Source organism: Gigantopelta aegis, chromosome 11 (assembly GCF_016097555.1).
Source record: "Gigantopelta aegis isolate Gae_Host chromosome 11, Gae_host_genome, whole genome shotgun sequence".
Lineage (NCBI taxonomy): Eukaryota > Metazoa > Mollusca > Gastropoda > Neomphalida > Peltospiridae > Gigantopelta > Gigantopelta aegis.
In genome coordinates this window covers 31,166,918-31,186,375 of record NC_054709.1, presented here as the reverse complement: position 1 = coordinate 31,186,375, position 19,458 = coordinate 31,166,918, and the positions used below count along the sequence as shown (strand labels likewise).

General features: G+C 37.7%; 1 protein-coding gene across 3 annotated transcripts in view; it reads left to right on the top strand.

Moving 5' to 3' along the window:
- Positions 1–19,458, top strand: part of LOC121385246 (LIM and SH3 domain protein 1-like) — a 114,930-nt gene that overhangs the window by 20,858 nt on the left and 74,614 nt on the right. For all 3 annotated transcript variants that reach the window (XM_041515844.1, XM_041515843.1, XM_041515845.1), the window contains exons 2-3: positions 3,113–3,207; positions 5,917–6,001. In XM_041515844.1, coding sequence (XP_041371778.1) covers positions 3,113–3,207; positions 5,917–6,001 — 180 coding nt within the window. The remainder of the gene's footprint in view (positions 1–3,112; positions 3,208–5,916; positions 6,002–19,458) is intronic.

Below are 19,458 nucleotides of genomic sequence, written 5' to 3'. Positions count from 1 at the left end.
CAGTGGTAAAGCGCTCTCCTGATGATATATCGGCTTTATACTGCGATAGGTGGGACGTAGCCCAGTAGTAAAGCGCTCTCCTGATGATATATCGGCTTTATACTGCGATAGGTGGGACGTAACCCAGTGATGAAGCGCTCTCCTGATGATATACTGGCTTTATACTGCGATAGGTGGGACGTAGCCCAGTGGTAAAGCGTTGATGATATATCCTTTATACTGCAATAGGTGGTAGCCTATGGTAAAGCGATGATATACCGGCTTTATACTGCAATAGGTGGGACGTAGCCCAGTGGTAAAGCGCTCTCCTGATGATATACCGGCTTTATACTGCGATAGGTGGGACGTAGCCCAGTGGTAAAGCGCTCTCCTGATGATATACCGGCTTTATACTGTGATAGGTGGGACGTTGCCCAGTGGTAAAGCGCTCTCCTGGTGATATATCGGCTTTATACTGCGATAGGTGGGACGTAGCCCAGTGGTAAAGCGCTCTCCTGATGATATATCGGCTTTATACTGCGATAGGTGGGACGTAGCCTATGGTAAAGCTCTCTCCTGATGATATATCGGCTTTATACTGCAATAGGTGGGACGTAGCCCAGTGGTAAAGCGCTCTCCTGATGATATATCTGCTTTATACTGCGATAAGTGGGACGTAGCCATTCGACCTGAGTAGGATAAAACGAAAATATAATAGATTTATACATGTGTACAGTTAATATGAATTTATGGTACTACATTTTTAATCCATGAATTTAACTTCACCCAACAGAATGTGTTTTCTAGTAAAACAATGAAAATTTAAGCTGATGAAAATAAAATATTTTGCAAAATTTCATGTCAAGTTTAAATTATGTCCTTCCTGAATAATTTTCATTGTCACTTTGCTAAAATTATGTGTTTTCACTCACGACATAAACGATAATACCAAATGGAAGCTCCTTTATTATTCTATTTAAATTTATGTAATCAAGCATCGAAATAAGCATTGTGTCTGGTAACCCATTTACAGGTTACCACAAAATATAACCTGGTAACCTATAGGTTTCCACAACTATATGAAAGTTAGAATTGAATTCCTGTTACTACTATGTGGTCGTTCTGAAATTGTACAAGAAACGAAATCCAGAAGTAAATTTATCTAGTGGGCGCTGCTTAAAGGCGGATTGCCAAAATTTGCTTTGTAATTCCACAAGTGCGCACGAACTTCGATGCAATTTTGTACGAGAAAACAAAACGCGGACGTAAATTCATCTAGTGGACGCTGCTTAAACGCGGAGTGACTTGCGCGCGAACATTGATGCAATTCCTGATGAGATAATGAAACGCAGAAGTCCTGAATGCATTGCCTGGTTTACGTTTGGAAATGAAACTACTGTTCGTTGAAATTTTTCTAACATGTGGTAACCTGAACGACCGTTCTCGACTTATTTCAATACCTGTGTAATGGTGAGTAATATGTAGTCTTGGAGAGTGAATTATTTTTTTAATTAATCCACTCTTCCAAGTACATTCTTTAACTGAACACATTATTCATTAAAACAAATTACGTGACTGCTAAATTAACTAAGTACTATTTTATCTTTTTAAATGAAAATATTAGTTAACATTTGCAAAGAATATTTACAAAAATAATAACACTAAATCATGTGGGATCCTTTCAGACCCAATCTGATTCTGAATGAAGCATGATGCACATGCTAAATGCTTAACCTCTGATTTCCGAATTCGTTTCCAACAATCTTGTTCCGCCAGACTGCATTACTATCACTAGTATCAGGTTGATGAGGCTTAGATTACGTGTTTATTTGATGATGCAGATCTAGTGATTTCCCTAGAAAATAAGGCAAGGCATGGTAGACCAAACACTCTTGGGGCATTTTCACCATTTTCAGACCGGCCTCGGTGACGTCATGGTTAGGCCATCGGTCTATAGGCTGGTAGGTACTGGGTTCGGATCCCAGTCGAGGCATGGGATTTTTAATCCAGATACCGACTCGAAACCCTAAGTGAGTGCTCCTCAAGGCTCAATGGGTAGGTGTAAACCACTTGCACCGACCAGTGATCCATAACTGGTTCAACAAAGGCCATGGTTTGTGCTATCCTGCCTGTGGGAAGCACAAATAAAAGATCCCTTGCTGCTAATCGGAAAGAGTAGCTGATATAGTGGCGACAGCGGGTTTCCTCTCAAAATCTGTGTGGTCCGTAACCATATGTCTAACGCCATATAACGGTAAATAAAATGTGTTGAGTGTGTCGTTAAATAAAACATTTCTTTCTTTCACCATTTTCGGGGCACTTGTTTTTCATTAAAGATACCAAAAAAATTAATTAAAATAAACAATGTATTTTATGTGCTTGCTTTAATAAATGAATGGCAAAAGATATAAAAGGCATATTTTATTAATTAATAATACCTTTTTGGGTGTTTTATAAAGGCAATGTTAGAATTAATTACTGGAAAAGGCTTGTTTAATCTCAGGGCAGCATGGCGCTGATTGAGGCAAGATGGTGCTAGGCTATTGAGGCATGGTGCTGCACCATGCTAAAACAAGCTAGGGAAAACACTGAGATCTATGTTTGGCCTTATGGGCTAAAGCAGTGTACCTGTTTGCAATGAATAAGTTCTGTCAGTAGTTGGTTCGAATCCCTGACCTGAATGCATAAAAAGTTCAAATTGTATTGTTTCACTGGTGTTGATTCTTGAAAAATAATCTACACCTAGAACAATAGTGTGATTAAATGTATGTTATATTACACTGTAACTAAAAGTAAAAGGTACTTGTACAGTGTTTCTGCCAGAAAGAAATTTTTGGGTATGGCACTATGCAACACAGTCATGGGGAGCCTCTCCCAGAAAGAAAATGAGTTAAGTTTAGGGTTAGAGTTAAGAAAATCATACAGTAATAATAAGGTAAGTAATTTTGTCCAAAAGTTGATTAAAAAAAATAAAATCTGCACAAAAAAATGTGGGTGTGGCAGAAACCCTCTGGCAGAAACACTGTTGTATGTATGTTTTGATATTTTCCAGATACTAGCATTTCACAGAATGTTGTGTGATATTTTGCTGTAGTTCAAGGTACGAGTACATGTATGTTTTGATATTTTTCAGGTATGGCACAAAGCGTGTTTCAAATGCACGTCGTGCAACATGACACTAAACATGAAAAATTACAAAGGATACGACAAACTGCCATATTGTAATGCGTAAGTTGTTTACTTTTTTAAATTTCAATGCATGTGTGTGCAGGAGGTTGGTTTTAGGGGGTTGATTTCAGCCCCCATCACTCAAGAAAATTTTATTTTAAAAATGTATATTTTCCAATGTAGTATGACATATTCTAAAGTGTACGCAGTCTGTTTGTGATTGATCCCTATTGGTGGACACATTGGGCCATTTCTAGTTCCAGTTAGTGAATCACCGCTTGTATATATATATATATCAAAGCCTGTGGTATTTGCTATCCTGTCTGTGGGATGTTGTATATATAAAAGATCCCTTGCTATTAATTGAAAAATGTAGCCAAATGTTTGACATCCAATAGCCGATGATTATTAAATCAATGTGCTCAAGTGGTGTTGTTAAACAAAACAGTTTAAGTTTTGTTAGGAAAATATTTGGTATTCTAAATTTTGAAATTGATGAGTTTAAAATTGATGAGCAAGTTCTACTATTTATAGTCTGTCCCATCCTTTTACAAAAAATATTTTTTGTAAATAATTTCAGTTTTGTTTAATGTAAGACAAAAAGTAATTGGAATTACCAAAGAAACAAACTATTTTTGTATCCAATATAGAAAACAGCCGGCTCAGAAATAAATAACTTGTAGTAAATTCCATAGCATTAAAAAAGGTGTTCCCTGTGGGACGGAATATAGGATTTTGGGTCACAAGGGTAAGATTCCAGCACAGTCCAAAAACAAATCCTTAAATTCAATGCCTGGATCACCTTTAAATGGGTTTCATCAGCTGAAGGGTGGGATGTACCCCAGTGGTAAAGTGCTCGCTCGATGCGCGATCGGTTTGGGATTGATTCCCACCGGTTGGCCCACTGGGCTATTTCTTGTTCCAGCCAGTCGACCACGACTGGTATATCAAAGGCCGTGGTATGTGCTTTCCTGTCTGTGGGATGGTGCATATAAAAGATCCCTTACTGCATTTAAAAAAATGTAGCAGGTTTCCTCTGATGACTACCGGTATACATGTATGTCAGAATTACCAAATGTTTGACATCCAATAGCTGACGATTAATAAAATAATGTGCTCTAGTGGTGTTGTTAAACAAACCAAAGTTCTTTTATCAGCTGTGATTCTAGACTCCGATAACTGGCACCATTCCCCACCATTCTACAGAGGCTGTCATTTTTTATTCCCAATTTTGGAGTAAAAAATTCCCAATCTGAATGTAAAAAATTCCCAATCTGAATATAAATAATTCCCATTTTTATTATTATTATAAAGATAAATTTGAAAACGATGCCTAACACTTGACAAACACCCCTTCACTCCCCTATAACGTTACATCATAATGCAAAATAGATATATATTAATTTGAATAAGTACAAAGTTCTACATGGTATAGTATTACTGTTTTAAATTCTAACTTAGCTTACCGTATACGCAAATATGTTCGCGAATAAAATATACCACGAAAATCGCGAACACGTTAGCACCGCGATTTTAATTACGCACGAACTTATTTCCGATTTGGTATATTATTATTTACCTTATAATGTATAGTCTTATCTCTACACGCCCAACCCATATCAGAATCAAGCAGTCAGTGGTCCGCACGGTCACGTGATTCTGTAAACCTGCCTGGTCACATGGATTTGATCCAAATGACACACATTTGGGTGCAAGTCTGTTGTTACGTAATCTCAGTTTTGTTTGTTTTCTTTGTAACCTTAAATGGAAGTTAGTGAGTATCACCAATAATGAAAAGTTAATTCTTATGATATTTGCGTTTTTCAATGTTCTGTATCGCATGTGCGTGTTCCATCGATAACATGACAATAGTCTTATCAGACATACATACAACATTGACGTCTCACTGGCTATCCAGAGATCGGGCCCGGGACAGACATGCTCGAAACTCTAGTGGTATATGAGCATGTAAATAAATATTGGTAATGGTAATGGTCTCGCTGACAGCATAGTGAACATGTCCAAGTATGTGCATGAAATCGTCATTGAAAACAGTTTTTATTTTATTATCGGGGGACACAGTCGCAAAAATAATTCTTCATGAAAATGTAAAATGAAAGCCTGATCGCGAATTATTTTAGCCGCGAAAATATTTGCGTATACGGTAGTATGTTGGTAAATGTGATACATGTGTTACTTCCTCCAAACAGACAACTGGACTCAGTGAAGATGGTTTATTAGGGTTCTTTATTTCGGAGAATAGTTTAAATGTAGTCAGTCAAACTCTTTAGCTGTGGGCTTTAGGGCGGTGAAATCGTCAAAAAGATCAAAACATCAATTATCCCAGTATAGTTTAAAGGCAGATCGAGAGTGCGTAGCCTGTGCAGTTTGTGACAGGTGAAAGAATGTCAGGTGAGTGACAATGAATAGCCACCAACTGGGTCAAACACAACTGGCCAGTCTATTGGTTGATCGGCACTGTCCCTGATCAGAGGTCAGGTGTTTAGACAGGTAAATGCATGTCCCTACAGCTCCTAGCCAAAGGTTTAGGTGCATGTGTATTGTGCATACTAAAATCATTAAAATAATAAAACCCACATGGTTACACATGTATAAAATTTATACAATTTTGAAATGAAACTGAAAATTCCAATTTTTTTGTAAAATGATGCTAACATTCCCAAAGTCAACGCCATTGGCACCAAGTCAAATTTGAGAAATAAAACCGTGTTTAAGTGTGTGTGCATGTTGTTCTGAATATCATTTCAGTCATTATCCAACGACAAAGTTCACGGCGGTAGCGGACACCCCAGAGTCGAGAAGAATAGCAGAAAATACAAAAATACAAAGTAATGTAAGTACTGTGCTTTCATTTTCACTATATGTATATATACATACATGTATTACGTATATGTTAATATAATGCTTACACTTTACATGTTCAGTTATAACTTTATATATATATATATAGAGCTGTAACAATATGGTGATACAGTATCGTATCGCGATACGAGGGCCACGGTATGACACATCGATTCAGGACAGCTGTATCGCGATACAATATGATACATTCATGTTTTAATAATTTTTGGTAAAAACGTTTAAGCAGAAATTTACAAACTTACGAACATGCACCTGTAGTAGAACAATGAAAAGGTAATTTCGACCTGCAGTTGCTGGAATTCCCAAGCATTAGGTTATCACGTTTCATAAACTTGAACTAAACAGTTTAATTATCAATGATTGATATGAAAAGTTAAGTATCGCGATACGCATCATGTCGCGACCTCCCGTATCGTTACAGCTGCTCTAATATATATGTGTTTGTATGATTATAGTTGATTCAATCCACATTAGTCGCTACTCCACATCATTTATACACATGTACAGGGCCTAATTTTCGAAGCTACCGTAGCACTACAATATTGTAAAAATGTCATAACATATGGCATACGTCATTACATATGATGTCTTAGCTTACAATATTTTAATTTTTTTACCATATCGTTGTGTTGTGATAGCTTCGAAAATCTCTAGCCTCGTTTGCATATTTTGATTAAGTTTAATTGGATGTCATTGTTATTGAGAGGTTATTGTTATTGAGAGGTTATTGTTATTATTTGTGCAGTGACAGAAAAATTAGTTAGTAGAATATGACATAGGAATTGGTGTTTTAAGTGGAATATGACATAGGAATTGGTGTTTTAAGTGGAAGTATATTAGGAAATAGCTATAAGCATGACTATCAAAGGCTTGTGTTGACAAATCAATGTGTACATGTATTTTATTGGTATGTAGTTGAAACTTGTATACATGTTTATGACATGCTATTTAGATGGTACATACTTTGACTAAGTTTGTTTTGATTGAAAACATATTTTATTGCGTAAACAAGAAAAGGATTGGGCACAAGTTTACCCTCTCCTGGTGTACCTATATATCTGGGGCCTAATTCACAAAGGTCTCTTAGGCTCTGCTAGACAACAAAGCATCCTCTTTGCAAGTCTTTTAGCATTGCACTGCGAGATCACAAAGTTGCGAGACTTCAATGAATTAGACCCCTGATCTGATATCTGCGTATGTGTCCATTTGCTAATACAGGTTAGTTATCTGTTTATTTCTATATATACAATATATATAAATCTGTCTATGTGTACGTCTTTCCATAGGAATGCACAAATAAGGGTTCTGAAGTACATGTATTGTCAAGTCAACCTCTGCATTTACCCATGGCAATTGGCAATGACGTATAGCTTTTTATTATCCACGACACTTTGGTTTTGCTGTGGACTATATTCAATGGTTTTTTTCTGTAGACATTTCTTTTACTTACAGGGGTTGCAAGTACATGTAGATACATTTCTAGTCTTATGTCTTCTGTACACGTTGTTTTTGTTATTGATTTTGTTTTCAGGTTGCCATTTCCATATGCCTGTACTTGTAATGTATATTACACGCATATTAATCATGTGTTTCTGGTTATTGTAAATACCGGCCTCGGTGGTGTTGTCGTTAAGCCATCGGACATAAGGCTGGTAGGTACAGGGTTCGCAGCTCGGTACCGGCTCCCACCCATAGCGAGTTTTAACAACTCGGTGGGTAGGTGTAAGACCACTACACCAGTTTCTCTCTCAGTAATTACTAACAACTAACCACTAACCCTCTGTTCTGGACAGACAGACCAAATAGCTGAGGTGTGTGCCCAGAACAGCGTGCTTGAAGCTTAATTGGATATAAGCACGAAAATAAGTTGAAATGCATGAATATTGTACAGATAGGTACACACAATACACACTCATCGTTTGACGTGTATTCATTGATAAACAGTTGTCATGTCTTGTATAATACAGGTACCGTAGCCTTAATTTACCAGCCTTTAGATCATTTTTGACCGACGGCGTTAGCCTGAGGTAAAAAATGAAACATTTGAGGGCATCAAATAGACAATAACACCCGCAAATCTAAAAACTCCATATGGTTATGAATCATTTTTGTACAGAACTAACTGTATATTTGGTATTTCTTGAAAAAAAATACCTGGCTTCAATCTAACTGTAGATCCTTGAATCATCAACTTCGCCTGTTTCAATTGCTAATGATTTCATTTTTTAATAACGTCATTAGCTTTCCGGGTGTTATTGTCTGTTTGATCCGGAAAAAGAATGTAATTAACCAATCACAATATAGGACACACTCAGGCGCAGTCAGTTTACAATACTAAATAAGTGTTGATGTTTGAAGATTAAATCTGCAGGTTGAGTATCACAGCGACTTTGAAAAGAGTCGAGGCCAATACATCACCGTGATGGACAACCCAGAGTTACGGAGACTGCTCGACAACACTAAAATGAACAGTATGGTACTGCACAGTTCAGATTGCCGTGCTTCGAGTGGCTTGCTCAGTTTAAAAAATAAATAAATAAATATTAGCTAGCTGTGTGAAGAGAGTCTGGAGACTGTAAAAATTGAATATAGTATTGTACTACGTGACTCGGATTGCAGTGCTTTATCTGAGGGTTTTTTGTGTGTGTGGTTTTTTTTTAGCTGCGTGCTGTGACTGTCGTCGGAGATAACTCTTTGTTTTCAGATTTGTAAAATGCTGAAGTGCTGCTCTTCATATTTGAAAGTTAAAATTTGTTTCGTTTAACATCATCACTAGAGCACATTACTTTAGAAAACCCGCTACATTGTTTTCCATTAATTTAGTAGCAAGGTATCTTTTATATACACCAGCACACAGACAGGATAGCACATATCACAACCTGTGATATACCTGTCCCATCATATTTTAGTTCCATTATTGGTGACGTCGAGGGGCGAAACCTAGCCCAGTGGTAAAGTGCTCGCCTGATGCGCGGTCAGTCTGGGATTGATCCCCGTTAGTGGACCCACTGGACTATATCTCATTCCAGCCAGTACACAATGGTAGGTATACCAAAGGCTGTGGTATGTGCTATCATGGTATGTGCATATAACAGATCCCTATGCTACTATTGATGGAAAAAAATGTAGCGTGTTTCCACTCTAAGACTATATGTCAAATTACCAAATGTTTGCCATCCAGTAGCTGATGATTAATAGATCAATGTGCTCTAGTGGTATCGTTAAACAAGACCGACTTGAACTTTAACTTTGCTGATGACCAAAATATATGTAGTACTGAAATGAAGTACTATTAGTGTAATTATTGTGTAGACATTTACGAAGTGACATGTTTCAATTATCTGCTCTAAACCATACTTAGACTTTGTACTTTTTAATTACAAACAACTTCAGTAATATAACATGCTCATTGACACAGTATAAGCATATTTAAATTACACACTAGCTACATATAAATCGGTGATGTTATGTTAAAATAGGTCACTCGGATGAATTTTCAACATGTGATAACTATACACCTCACTTTCGATTGAGTTAATTATTATACCCTGTATCAATCATGACAAATGTGGTCAGTATATATAGAAATGAGTAAATTATGGAACAAAAATAAGTGTTGTGTCACTGTGAACCACATGTTATGTTAAATTAACACATAACATACAAAAATAGTGAACATTGTGTCACTGTGAACCACATGTTATGTTATTAAAACATAACATACAAAAATAGTGAACATTGTGTCACTGTGAACCACATGCTATGTTAAATTAACACATAACATACAAAAATAGTGACCATTGTGTCACTGTGAACCACATGCTATGTTAAATTAACACATAACATACAAAAATAGTGAACATTGTGTCACTGTGAACCACATGTTATGTTAAATTAACACATAACATTACCAAAATAGTGAACATTGTGTCACTGTGAACCACATGTTATGTTAAATTAACACATAACATACAAAAATAGTGAACATTGTGTCACTGTGAACCACATGTTATGTTATTAAAACATAACATACAAAAATAAGTGTTGTGTCACTGTGAACCACATGTTATGTTAAATTAACACATAACATACAAAAATAGTGAACATTGTGTCACTGTGAACCACATGTTATGTTAAATTAACACATAACATACAAAAATAAGTGTTGTGTTGTGTCACTGTGAACCACATGTTATGTTATTAACACATAACGGAATAACCTGTGACGTTCAAACGGAAAGTCAGTGTTATAAAGGTTGTATGTGTATGTCATGGTCACAATGACACAAACAAATAGAAACCTATAATTAAGGTAGCCCATTGATTTTAACACAATACATTTTAGTATCGTGCTAGACATACAATCTGCTAATAATGCTTGCTTTTCAATGCTTGTTCCAGTGTTTTACACAATGCATATATACAGGTACCTACAGACATGTTTACATGCGATGTGTCGGTTTTTAAACACTGGATCTTTTTATTTTATTGGTTACTGGTCAGTGTTTTGCAAGCTATATACCTGCAGGCAGCATATTTAATTGTGTTTGACAGTTTTCAGTGTTTGTTTGTTGTTACTAGTGTTTTGCAAATGATATGACTAGATATTGAAAAGCTGGTTCTTTATTTCTGCATTTCTTAAATTATTTTTGGATTAATAGGCATATATATAGGCACACACATGCGCAGACTCATATGCACAAGTACATACACACACACACACTCAGTGTTCGAGATTAACAGTATCCCGATATCCCGGGAATACCAGAATTTAATTTTGGATACCAGACATCAAGAACCCAGTATCCCACTGGGATACCATATAATACTAAATTCTCAGGTGGGATACCAGATTTTGAAATGTTTGTATCCAACTGGGATACTGGCCAAAATGTTTAATCTCGAACACTGGTCACACAGACACACACACACACACACACATGCACACGAACACCACACACACCACACACAAACACACACATACACACATAACACACACACCACACACAAACACACCCACCCACACACACTGGCACAGACACACACACACACACACACACCATGCCACACACCACACACACATACACACACACACACACACCACACACACCCCCCCCCCCCACACACACACACACACACACAACACACACACACACACACACACACACACACACACACACACACACACACACACCACACAACACAGACACCACACCAAACACACACACACACACACACACACATTTGTATTTATAAATTTAAAAGTTTGTTATAAAAACCCCATCACATTAAAGAAAATTAAACAGCTGATAAGTTACATGCAATATCACCTTGCTGTTATATTATATTTTAAATAAGGACACATATCTGTAGCCGTGTGTTTATTAAAACAAATGTTGATATTTTGCATATGTGCTAAATTACTTTGTAATATCACCATGCTGTGAAAAAAATAGATCTATGTTTAAGGGCACATACACATACAAGCAGCTGTGTGTTTATTAAAACCAAATGGGTTTTTTCTTCTATTAAAATGATTTAAACGAATGTTGATGTTTTGAAAATGTGCTTGAGTTCCTACCAGGAGGCGGTTCATGTAGCTTGCATGGACTGAGATCTAGGAAAGTAGGAAACGGGGGTTGTGTGCGAATATATAATTAAGCGGTGTCGTGTTACCAAAGGAGTACTTCAGATGGCATGTACACATGTTGTTCTTCACTAGCCTGCTTCAGGAAAAAATAATGGTGAGGTCAGATCAGGGTGTTTAACGTGCACATTCAGAACAAGCTGTTGTAGCGCATGCCTGTCCTGGGCACCAGTGCCGGCCTAGACTGGCTCCTCCGTCCAAGACAGGAAGGGGGGGGGGGGGGCCTGCACTGGCAGGTGCAAGGGAGCACCAGCAGTCCGACAAGGGCCGGTAACAGGGAGAGGGTGATATGGTGCTATGGAATTTGGAATATCCTGTAGGATTAAACCAAAGAGAAAGGGTGTGCTGTTTTGGTGAAGGAAAAATTATGCTATTCCACAGACTTAAAAACATATGTACAGTGTAGGTTGCGGTGCACCATTTCTTTTACCACTGGTGACAATATCAACATTCCAATTAAATAATCCTTTCCACACTTTCATACATACATGTATATGTACATGTGTAGGTTGCTGTGCACCATATCTTTTCCCAATAAAATAATGTTGTTCCATAGTTCTGTAGACTTACCAACATAATATATGTACATGTAGGTTACTGTGCACCATATCTTTTCCCACTGGTGACAATGTTAACATTGTCTAATAAAATTATGCTGTTTCACATATTTACAAACATATGTACGTGTAGGTTACTATGCACCATATCTTTTCCCACTGGTAACAGTGTTAACAGTGTACAGCTAAGCACTTTACCACTGGGCAACGTTCCACACAGGATTGGTCGATGAGTGTTTGAATAGATGGATGAATGGATGAATTGGTAAATTGGTGGTTGGAGAGATGGTAAATTGGTGTGTGGAGAGATGGTAAATTGGTGGTTGGAGAGATGGTAAATTGGTGTGTGGAGAGATAAAACATTTCTTTCTTTCTTTCTTTCTTTCTTTCTTTCTTTCTTTCTTTCTTTCCTTCCCACAGGGAACACCTTTTTTGTACTATGCAATTTATTAAACATTTTTAATTTTTTTTTTAATTTTCAAAACACTTTACCATTCTTCTTGCGTCAAAACCAAATTGAAATTATTTACAATTTTTTTTTTTTTTTTAACGAGGATGGGATGGACTATATATTTGTGTGGGTAATTACTGCTGTCTATATTTGGTTTCTTCTGCTAACTTCTACTTCTGCGTTCACGATATATAGGTGATAATGTATTAGGGTCTGGTTGTGTGGGTTAATATTGATGTGCTAATTTCTACTTCTGCGTTCCCGATATATAGCTGATAATGTATTAGGGTCTGGTTGTGTGGGTTAATATTGATGTGTCCTTTACCATTAGGTTTCAGTCTGTAAAACAGTCTTTCAAATCCACCGGCTTTGCTTACAGCACAATGCACGGAGATGGCATTCAGACTGGGAATATATTTATAGCAGGTGAAAATGAAATTACACTAGTCTGTGGTCGTGGCCGTCCGAACACTGTCTGCTGCAAATGTCTTGAGACAGAATCACAAGGTTGGCAGAGACATGAGTTTGGTATCAATATCGACAGAGTGTAGCACAGTCTGGCCAGCCAGTTTTAACCAATCAAACACGTGATAGGATAAATTAACAGGTTCCACTTGAACCAGAGATCTGTTTGGGAAAAATTAATTCTTTAAAACAGTTAATTCTGAGAGAGGAAACCCAGGACAGTTTTCCTTTAGTAGCAAGATAGTATGTACCACGGCCTTTGTTACACCAGTTGTGGAACACTGGTTGGAACGAGAAATAGCCCAACGGATCCACCAACATGGATTGATCCTAGACTGACCGCGCATCAAGGTAACACTTTACAACTTGGCTACCTGCCCCCGGGGCAATAACACGTATATGATGAAAATACGAACATAGATCTGTAAACTGTTTGGGAAAAATTAATTCTTTAAATCAGATAATTCTGAGATATATATAGTCTTAGAGAGGAAACCCGGTACAGTTTTCCATTAGTAGCAAGGGGTCTTTTGTATGCACCATCACATTATAGACAGGATAGCACATACCACAGCTGTTGATAAACCATTCAGGATACACTGGCTGGAATGAGAAATAACCCAATGGACCCACCGACGGGGATTGATCCTAGATCGACAATGCATCAGGCAAGTGCTTTACCACTGAGCTACGTCCTGCCCGTATAAGGTTGACAAGAGACATCAGTTTATTCTCAATATCGACAGAATGTAGTCTGCCAGTTTTAACCAATCAGGAACAAGTTTTCAAAAATGTTATGGGATAAATCAACATGCGCAACATGAAGATAATGAAAATGTAGATAATAAAAATATGAACATCTGCTGTTTGGGGAGCATTTATTCCTTGAAACAGATGTCCAGTGTTAACGACCCATGCAGGGAACCGCGGGTTGAGTATCACGTCGCAATTCTCTACATGCAAGTTTCAGAGATCATTACACAATTTAAAAAAAAAAAAAAAATGTTTTATTTAACAACACACTCAACACATTTTATTTACGGTTATATAGCGTTGGACATATGATTATGAACCACTCAGATATTGAGAGAGGAAACCCACTGTCGCCACTTCATGTACTCTTTTCGATTAGCAGCAAAGGTTCTTTTATATGCACCATCCCACAGACAAGGTAGTACATACCATGACCTTTGATGTACCGATCGTGGTGCACTGGCTGGAACGAGAAATCTCCCAATGGGCCCACAGATGGGGATCGATCCCAGACCGACCACGCATCGAGCGAGCGCTTTACTACTGGGCTACGTCCCGTTCCTGCACAATTTTAAAATGTTCAATTTAGTGGTTGCTAATAAATTTTCAATTGATTAATAACTGTTACTAATAACAGTTTAGAAAACAAAATACTTCCTGCCATGCTTGTAAAGTCAAGCCTTGAGACACTGCACAGAGTCCAGACATTGAGGGCTGGGCGTGGCTTGGTGCTGAAACGCTTGCCTGATACACGGTCGGTGAGGGATCGATTCCTGTCAGTGGACTCATTGAGCTATTTCTCGTTCCAGCCGGTGCACCATGACTGGTATGTAAATGGGATGGTGCATATAAAAGATACCTTGCTACTAATATTAGTAATAATGCAAAAATGTAGCAGTTTTTTCTTCTTGTAATAATGTATGTCGAATTTACCACATCCAGTAGACAATGATTAATAAATCTATGTGCTCTAGTAGTGTCTTTAAACAAAATAATGGTGATACACTACATAAGTGTATGAGACAGGTGTGGGGTGGGGTGAGGTGGAGTGGGGTCAGGCAACTGCCCTTCCATGGCTGGAGCAGCTCTTCAGATTTGAGCCAAAAAGATGGTGCCGCCGTTAAGTTCGAGCCCTGTTTGGCAGTAATGCTAATAAGAATAAATAGTGTTATCCAGATTCGGGCATTTTTTCGTTTAAATCCCTCCCCCCTTCTACTAAAATAGTACACTATGATTGACAGTTAGTTTGAAGGTAAAGTTTGTTTTGTTTAATGAAACAACTAGAGCACGTTGATTTGTTAATCATCGGCAATTGGATGTCAAACATTTGATAATTTTGACATATATAGTCTTAGAGGATACTCGCTACTTTTTTTTCCATTAGTAACAAGGGATCTTATATAAGCACCATCACTCAGACAGGATAGCATTTACCACAGCCTTTGATAAATCAGTCATGGTGCACTGGCTGGAACGAGAAATAGCCCAATGGGTCCACCGACAGGGATCGATTCTAGACCGACCGCGCATCAGGCGAGTGCTTTGATAAATCAGTCGTGGTGCACTGGCTGGAACGAGAAATAGCCCAATGGGTCCACCGACAGGGATCGATTCTAGACCGACTGCGCATCAGGCGAGTGCTTTACCACTGGGCTACATCCCACCGTTGTTTTGTGAGTCGTGTTCGCATAACACGATCGTTCCACCTGTTCCTTGCTCCGGTCTTGTGTTGTTGGCTTCGATGGTTATCGGCTGAGAACCAGACTTCATCTGAAGCGTTATTAGCGTTTCTGTGCAGGGAACATCTCCCACCAAGACGGTGAACACATACTTTATCCATGTCAGGGGGGGCGGGACGTATCTCCGTGGTAAAACGCTCGCTTGATGCGCGGTCGGTCTGGGATCGATGTCCGTCGGTGGGCCCATGCATGCATTGGGTTATTTCTCATTCCAGCCAGTGCACCACGGTATACTACTTGTGGGGGCACTGGTTGGAATGAGGAAAACCCAATGAGTCTACTGAGGAGGTTTGATCTTATGGTCCAAGCTCCTCAGACGTGCACTCTACTAGTCTACTAACTGAGTTAAATTCCTGCCCTAGATATAGAGGAGTATTGCAAGGGTTTCTGCCGGAGAGTTTTGTACTCGGGGTAAAATTTACTTCCTAAAATCTCAAAAATTTAATAGATAAATATTTTATAATTTTAAAAAAGATTATAGTAAGAGAACTACAGTTTAAAATTTGTCAAAGCACATGAAATGCAGTGTCTGATTTCAAAAGAGTTCAAACCCATAAACCACCTAGTAGGGACACTTATGATCTGTTTTGTTTTTATCACGTACCCTCAAATTATTGTCTAACAGAAAGCTTGTTTTGGTGTGTATAGTATATGTATGTAGTGGATGTGCATCTGGTCTGTGGAGCATAATGATGGTTTTGTTTTTATGTCTGTGTGTGTGCAAGTGTACATGTGTATCAGGTTACAAGCCCTCACCCCCACCCCTTTCCCCATCTCCGTTTGCAAGACCTAGTGCTGTGGTGTGGCTGCTTCGTGTATTCACTACACACGAGTATATACATGTACACACTGTGTGTCTATGACATTTAGCCTAGTGTCCACATCCTGCTCTTATGTATTAGTCACACATGTTCTGTTTTCTGACTTTTCTAAAAGTGCCATTTACCGTAAACCCTCCGTTTATTGGCCATCATCCAGGGTTTTATCAACTATCAGGGCAGGGATGGGACATAGCCCAGTGGTAAAATGCTTGCTTGATGGCGCGATCAGTCTAGGATCGATCCCTGTCGGTGGGCCCATTGGGCTATTTCTTGTTCCAGCCAGTGCACCACAACCAGACAAAGGCAGTGGTATGTGCTTTCCTGTCTGCATTAGAAAACATGTAGCAGGTTTCCACTGATGACTATGTGTCAGAATGACTAAATGTTTGACATCCACAGCCGATGATTAATAAATCAATGTGATCTAGTGGTGTCGTTAAACAAAAATAACTTTAACTTTTAACTTTCATCCAGGGTTTTATCAATTGTTTCAGATCCGGGCCGTTAAACTTTAAAGACAGAGATTAGAATCCTAATTATTTTCTAACAAAGTATCAAATATTAATTACATAAATTTATTATGCCAAATTAAATTGAAATTTGCCAGTTCCAAAAATTTGCATCAGAAGTTATTTTCCACCTAAAATATGATGCTTTAATTGCAATTGAATAGAAACTGGTGCTAATCAAGATTTTGAACACAAAATATTCCCTGTATACCAGGTAGAATTACATAGGCAACAGTGTTAACATGTGGGAAAAAATACTTTATTATTCACATAGTTCAAAGATATTCAGGGATGTATAGCCAGTAGGACACGTGTCATATAACGATTTCACGTGCACAATGAATGATGTAGTTTTGGGAAGTGACGTCATAACTTAATGCGGCTTCCCCAGTCTTAGCTCTGTGTAAATGTTTACCAAAATGATGTAATTTCAGGAAAATGATGTTTCGTTGTCTCCTTCTAGTTGTGTTTGGAACGTTTTAACATAGTCCTAGCTTGTCATTCATAAAAAATATTATGAATAATATGGATACGAAAGAAGTTATTACATTTGCGTGTGAATCATACTGATTTGACGAAACTTGTGTCAGGATTCATGTATAACCGTTGTGTCTCGCTCGGACAATATGCAAATCCTGACACTCGTTTCATAAAAGCAGTATGACACACAAGCTCGTATAATAATCTCTGTGTATCATACACATATACAACAACCAAACTATGAACGACAATTATGGATGCAATTGCACCTGTCACAAAGTATTGACACTGAGGAAAGTGGAACCTTTAATGGTTCATGTTTAATACGTAATAGGATGTTGCGTAAACCACGGTCGGCTTACAGCTGGGGACATTATGTAGGTTAGTGGTAGAACATTTGTCTGAGGCTTTTAAGCTAGATTAATCAAACTTTTTTAAGTACTGAAAATACTAAAGAGCTCTGTGACCTTGGAAGAAAAATTTAATTTGAGCAAATAATTTAATTTAGGGAAATAATTAAAGAAATAATTAAAGAAATAATTTCATTTAATCTAGTTTTGGATTGCACGCTTGTATGTGTAGTATGTATAATATTTGTCAGTTTCTATATTATGTCAAAAATACTCTCCACTGTTATACTGTACATATTGTAAAGTAAAAGTAAAGTTTGTTTTGTTTAATGGCACCACTAGAGCACATTGATTTATTAATCATCGTCTACTGGATGTCAAACGTTTGGTAATTTTGACATATTATATATAGTCTTAGAGAGGAAACCCACTACATTTTTGCATTAGTAGCAAGGGATCTTTTAAATGCACTATCCCACAGACAGGATAGCACATACCAGAGCCAGTATATTCCAGTTGTGATGCACTGGTTGGAATGGGAAATAACTTGATGGGCCCACTGACAGGGATTGAGCACATATTGTATATTGGGTATAGACAAGTATTTATTATGTACATATGTACATGAGTTGTACGTAAACTTGAATCTTGAAACTTGGTATGCAGTGGGTTAAAGCATTTACTCCCTCCAGTGAATTAGTGTTTGTATTTTTTGTCTCCAAATAGGAAGTAAAATGTGGTTTGCTCTTATTACTTTCTTTTTTTTTTAAAACAAATATATCCTGTTAAGAAAAAAAAACTAAAATGGCCTGCTGGAAATAGGACACCATTAGATTAGGCGAGGGTGTGTGAGAACAATTATAGGACCTTTGAGATGTATTTAGAGCATAATGGAATTATGAGATAAATAGCAGATGAGATAAATCATACATAAAAATCTGTCTCTTGAAAAATTACCTTCAATTTTTAAATAAAAAAAAATAAAAATAAATGTAAAGTATTATTTTTAGGTGGATTTCTGTTTCACCTGGTAGCAGGGTATTAAGGGTAAAAATTAGGTACCCTAAAATCCTTGGAAGTTAATAGATACATTTTGTAATAATTGTTTTTAGAATGATTACAGTAAGAGAAAGTGTTGCTGTTTGAAATGTATCAAAGTACATGAAATAAAGTGTCCGATTTCAAAAGACTTTAAACCTAGTTGACCGGCCTCAGTGACATCGTGGTTAGGCCATCGGTCTACAGGCTGGTAGGTACTGGGTTCAGATCCCAGTCGAGGCATGGGATTTTTAATCCAGATACCAACTCCAAACCCTGAGTGAGTGCTCCGCAAGGCTCAATGGGTAGGTGTGAACCACTTGCACCGACCAGTGATCCATAACTGGTTCAACAAAGGCCATGGTTTGTGCTATCCTGCCTGTGGGAAGTGCAAATAAAAGATTCCTTGCTGCTAATCGGAAAGAGTAGCCCATGTAGTGGCGACAGCGGGTTTCCTCTCAAAATCTTAGTGGTCCTTAACCATATGTCTGACACCATATAACCGTAAATAAAATGTGTTGAGTACATCGTTAAATAAAACATTTCTTTCTTTCTATCAAATCTAGTCGGGGCATTTGTGATCTGTTTTGTTTGTATTATGTATCATCAAAATAATTT